The sequence below is a fragment of the Papaver somniferum genome, chromosome 10 (assembly GCF_003573695.1).
Source record: "Papaver somniferum cultivar HN1 chromosome 10, ASM357369v1, whole genome shotgun sequence".
In the NCBI taxonomy this organism is placed as follows: Eukaryota; Viridiplantae; Streptophyta; class Magnoliopsida; order Ranunculales; family Papaveraceae; genus Papaver; species Papaver somniferum.
The window spans coordinates 160,339,017-160,344,596 of NC_039367.1; the positions used below are offsets into that span (position 1 = coordinate 160,339,017).

General features: G+C 37.3%; 1 protein-coding gene across 1 annotated transcript; it reads right to left on the reverse strand.

Annotated features, from left to right (window-relative positions):
- Positions 1 to 364: 364 nt before the first annotated feature.
- LOC113316721 (F-box/kelch-repeat protein At3g06240-like) lies at positions 365 to 1,450 on the reverse strand. Its single transcript, XM_026564867.1, has one exon. The coding sequence runs from the start codon at positions 1,448 to 1,450 to the stop codon at positions 365 to 367; it is 1,086 nt and encodes a 361-aa protein (XP_026420652.1).
- Positions 1,451 to 5,580: the final 4,130 nt, after the last annotated feature.

Consider the following 5,580-nt stretch of genomic DNA (forward strand, 5'->3'; position numbering starts at 1 on the left):
CACCAAGAGAGACAAACTCTATCATCAAAATAAAAATGGAGATACATAAACCAAAAAGTAATAAAATTACAAGGATAGTAAGGGATACGTTAAGAAAAAAAAAGTTAAGAATTATATAAGTTGCATGGATATAGTGTGATTCTGAATTACGAAATAAATTCTTATTTTCTCATATATCCCGCAATTGATCCATATATCCCCAATTGCGTGTAAAGTAGACCAACAATGAGCAATTGGGAAATGGTTTTTTAGCATCTAATTTCGGTATACAGAGATCTCGTCGTTCTATGAACGGTTACTTACTTCTCGAATTTAACCGAACGCATTGTTTTTGTGCCTTCTTCTCCTATTTCTTTCAATGAAACTAACGAGTTCTTGCATGTGAGAGAATATATGAAAAAAATATATCGTTAACATCCACCAGCTTTTTTGGGGTAAAAGTTTTTCTGTCATAAATATTGAGACAGTCAAAATCGCAACTTAAGACATCACCGTTCTTCGTAAGTGCTAACGGTACGCTACATTCAGCAGTAAACTCACGACTCCGACCCAATGAATGGTGTCCGTAACGATCATTCTTCTCTTTATACAACCAGAAATCAGTACACATGTAATCCTTAGTGATTGGATCATAACATTTATGCGCATAAAATAAAGTCCCACCAAAACCTCCTATATTTGAAGAACTGACTCTTGGAAAAGGAGGCGACGCAAGATGTTGACGAAACTTTTCATCAGCCAAATCAAAGACCATAATAATCCTCTGTATTCTGTGTATCCAATGAAGAGCTCCATCAGCAAAGACACCACGACACTGCCAAGAGTTTACACCATAACCTCCGAAGAAGACATGGTTAGACCCTAGTTCGAATTTTCCAATGTTTCTCCAACCATTGCCACTGCCAAGAGTGTACACCACGACCTCTACAAAATTGGGTTCTTTCTCTAGCTCATTCACTTGTACAACTTTGTACTCATTGGTAGAAACAAGGTAACCAAATCCTATCCACCTAGAGTCGTACTTACAGAACTTAATCTTAGGTTGAGGCAGTATAACATACTCTTTTGTCATCGGGTTATAGATACAAACACTCCCTTCCCGACCCGCTAGACATATCAAACCGTTAAACGAACCAACAAAAGTATCATAATGAAAAGGAGGTTTTAAATTGATCCTTCTTATCTGTGTCTGGCGATTCTCAATATATCCAAAATAGTAGAGTCGTCCCTCACATGTAGAGGCAAGAAAACCTAACTTACAAGAATCAGTAGAACAAGCTGTTGCAGAATGATTGACGAGACGGTTTGTGTGCATCTTAGAGAACAATGGATGCTGAATAAGATTCTTCCATGTTTTGGACACTAACTTGCAGTCTAGAACTGATTCAGTAGGTAAATGAGTGAGAATATCCGACATAACTTCCTCTGGGAGAAGGTTAAAACTATCCATCAAGACCCTTATCGTTGATGGAGAAAACAGGACTTGGATAGAGAACTGTAGTTTTGTATTGCAAGAATATTTATAAGGATACATCGATACAAGAATATAAACCCCATATAACACTGACCGGAAGGGCCAAAAGAGGAAACAACCGATATCTAACAGCGGAAATTCCCATATATATAAGCCCTATAAGTTGACCCAGGTTGACTTATGTAGACCACGATTGACTTTTTTTTACTTGACCTTAATTTTAAGATGCAGCAAAAGAGATGGGAACAAGAAGAAATCAACAAGCTTTTTGATTCACAAAGAAAAGGATATTACAAGCTAAGGAGATGCTGAATTCAACTTTCTAATTACTGCCTACACATGTTCAATTTACAAAAGTAAAAACAGAGTTTTACCTTTCACCAGCGTTGTTGTTATTGATTGTCGACTAATGAACATTTATAAGTTTGACTGTAATTGAATAACTACACACCTGCTTCCAGAATACTCAACTCACCGCAATCTGATAGTTTCATTTGGGAATATGAAATTAGGATTCCGTATATGAGGATTGAGCTTCGCCAAGTCTTTCCATTTAGAACAATCGCCATGAACTCTAGAGGAGATGCTCCACAATGTATCACCAGGTTGAACTGTCAACTGTCGCCGTTGTTGTCACTTGAGGTGCTGATGATTTTGCAACAACTTTTGACTTCATAAGTAGGTTCTTATTGCTCTTTCCCATTCCACTAGCAAGCAGCCAGCGAGTTCCAGATTGTTGCTCCGATATGATTTCGTCTGGGACTGGGAGTTCCATCACAACCTTCGTAGTTGCAGAAACAAGGGAACCTTTGTTACTGAAGAAATCACAACTCTCGTAGAGGTTGGTCATTGATGGCGATATGAGAACCGAATATTTATAGGGCTGACGGAAAAATGTTTGTTTACAAGAATACAAGAAATTCCCATATATAAACCCGTTTACCAGCTGGGTCCAAAAAGTGGGTTTAGGACTTGTGTTATCACGCACTCTAAGTTTGGCTTACATTAGTTTTATTTATCTTCTGGTTATTTGAATTTCGAGATCATGAAAATTCTGGCATGGAATTTGCAGAGAGACGTAGACAAGAGCACTAGGCATCTGCAATAGACCTCTCACAAGAAACATACTCTCTGCAGTCTCTAATATCCATTTGGTGGATTCAGATGAAACTGTTGGTGGTCTTCCACACGCTAGGAGTCTAACTTAAGATGCAGTCAAAAGGTTCCACCTGGCATCAAAGTGTTAATTACTTGTGTGGCAATGGTGAGGACATTTCGGAGCATATCCTTAGGACTTGTGAGTTTAATTAGCCAATTGCTTTGGATCTTGGTTGGGTGGAATCTTTTAATTCAGAAACCCAAATAGCTTTGATGATGCATGGAGATTTACAAAGAGCATTGCTCACATGAGCAATGGGCACTATATGTGAAGGAGCTGCATGTGGTTCTAAGAAACAGGATTGTGTTTGATAATGTTTTAGAGTGTGGCTGAGAATCAAAGGCAAAGATGTCAAATATAGGTGGGACCAATTGTTGTCAGATACAGAGACAGCAGCAATTCTGCTGCCAAAAACCAAATAAGCTACTAGAGAATGCATCACAGTATGCCAGTGAATTTAGATCAACGAAATGCAAGTATGGAAAATAAATATAGCTTAACCAAACAAGAATACAACCAGAAATTCTAATACCAATACCTACTATTTTATGCGCGAACTCATACATTAATTATGACGAACATGTCAAAATTGAGCATATACCTATTGAAGCATTCACTCTTTGTAGAAAAGCCTCGTGTAGCTCTTTTCTTATCTAAGACCATCCCAGAAAACTCTCATGGGATTATTAGATCATAATGAACTCTATCGGCTTCACATTTACAGCCCTCAATTGCTTGTAATATAATTCTCTGGGGGCTTTTCTAATATCTATTATTCTTAATTTCTCTTGTTACCAGTTGTAATTGCGGGTTGTGACACTCTACATTCCTTTCTCTAGTCTCTTGATATTACTGGTAGCATTATTCATGACTATCCTATCATTTATGCAATATGATAGGGACACTATCCCATACTAAGGACAAATATCTCACTCTTGCCTGCATATACCTAAGAATATCCACATAGCTTAACCAAACAAAGAATATTAAGGTCCAAATAGATAGGATAAAAACAGATTATGGCCTGAATGATAACAATAATGGAACTTTTAATTAAAAGGACAATGTCAAATAACATTAAAATTGCGAAATGGTTTACCATCCAACTTCAGTCTACAGCAACCCATACATACTATTTCTTCAAAAATCTAGACGAAGATTCGCAGTTCATACTCATCAAAGTATGACCAGCTGCTAGTTTTCCCAATCACGGCCTTTTCGCTTCTTAGTTTTTACTGACTGCGCCAATATGTTACCTTCTTCTCCTAGTTCTTTTAAAGAAACAAAGGTATTATAGTGAGGAAATACTTGACAAAATTGTTCATTACATTCCACTATCACTTCCTGGAATTTCGTTTTTGGGTCATAAATATCGAGATATTTGGAACCATAACCTAAGACATCACCATTCTTCGTAAATGCTAACGGCCTGATATTTACAGTAAACTCTTGGCTCCAACCCAATGCCTGGTGTTCGTCCTGCTCTTCCTTGTCATCGTTATCATTCTTCTGTTTATATCGCCATATATCATAATTCGAATCTTTGGTGACAAAATGTCTATCTGCACAAAATAAAACCTCACCTAAAACTCCTAAACCCAAAGACAAGCAGGATGTTGGCAACGGAGGTGTTGAAAGATGTTCACGAAATTTTTCTTCAGCCAAATCAAAAACCAAAATATTTTTCTTTTCCTGTGCATCCAGTGAAGAGCTCCATTTGCTGAGATACCATATCCTTCGAAAACGTAGTTCTTTTGAAGACTGAATTTCCCAATGTTTCTCCAACCATTGCCACTGCCAAGAGTGTACGCCATGACTTCAACAAATTTGGGCACCTTATACATAACGACAACTTTGTACTCGTTGGTTGAAGGAACATAGCCAAATCCATTCCACCTATTCTTGTATTTATGAAAATTAATCTTAGGTTCAGGGAGAATAGCGTACTCTTTTGTCATGGGGTTGTAGATACAAAAACTGTCTTTCCGACCCTTTAAACATATCAAACCATTGAACGAACCTATCAAAGTATCACACTTGAATGGAGGTGTTAGATTGATCCTTTTAATTTTATCTTGGAGTGTCTCATTATTCTCGACATACTCAATATAATAAAGCTGTTGATCCGCAGTCAAGGCAAGAAAACTCAACTTATCGGAAGAATCAGTAGAATAAGCTGCTGCAGAATGATTAATGAGACGATTTGTGTGCATCTTAGAGAAGAGTGGATGTTGAATAAGATTTCTCCATAATTTTGATACTAACTTGCAATCTAAAACTGATTCTGCAGGTAAACGAATGAGAATATCTGATATGATCTCTGCCGGGAGAAGGTTAAAATTATCCATCAAAACCTACTTGTAGTGGAAGAAAGCAAGACTTGGCGTATAGAGAGTGATAGTTTTGTATTGTGAGAACCGACTATTTATAGAGATGCTGGAAAAACCAGTTCTGAGAATGGAAGTTGTGTTTGTGTACAAAAGAATACGAGAATCTGAGAATGGAAGTTGTGTTTGCTTACAAAAGAATAAGAGAAATTCCCTAATCTAGGTTCGGTTTCTAATATTTTCCTAGTTAGGGCTTTGACTTGGACTTAGCGTGACCTTGGTTGTCATATAGGATCAAAAAAAGCAGTTCTGAGAATGGAAGTTGTGTTTGTTTACAAAAGAATACGAGAATCTGAAAATGGAAGTTGTGTTTGCTTACAAAATAATAAGAGAAATTCCCTAATCTAGGTTCGTTTTCTAATATTTTCCTAGTTAGGGCTTCGACTTGGACTTAGCGTGACCTTGGTTGATTTGAACTTACTTTCACGGTGACTCCACAATTTTATACAAGTTTGCAGCTAACCTAAACATTGTTGTAAATCATGGCGGTAGTGAGTAAGTTTCCTTGCTAAAGTTGAGCCTTCCCTCGTACTACCGGGAAAGCTTTTTGTAGGAGTAAA

Coding starts and splice junctions, on each gene's coding strand:
- LOC113316721 (XM_026564867.1), bottom strand. CDS start 1,450: ATGGATAGTTTTAACCTTCTCCCAGAGGAAGTTATGTCGGATATTCTC.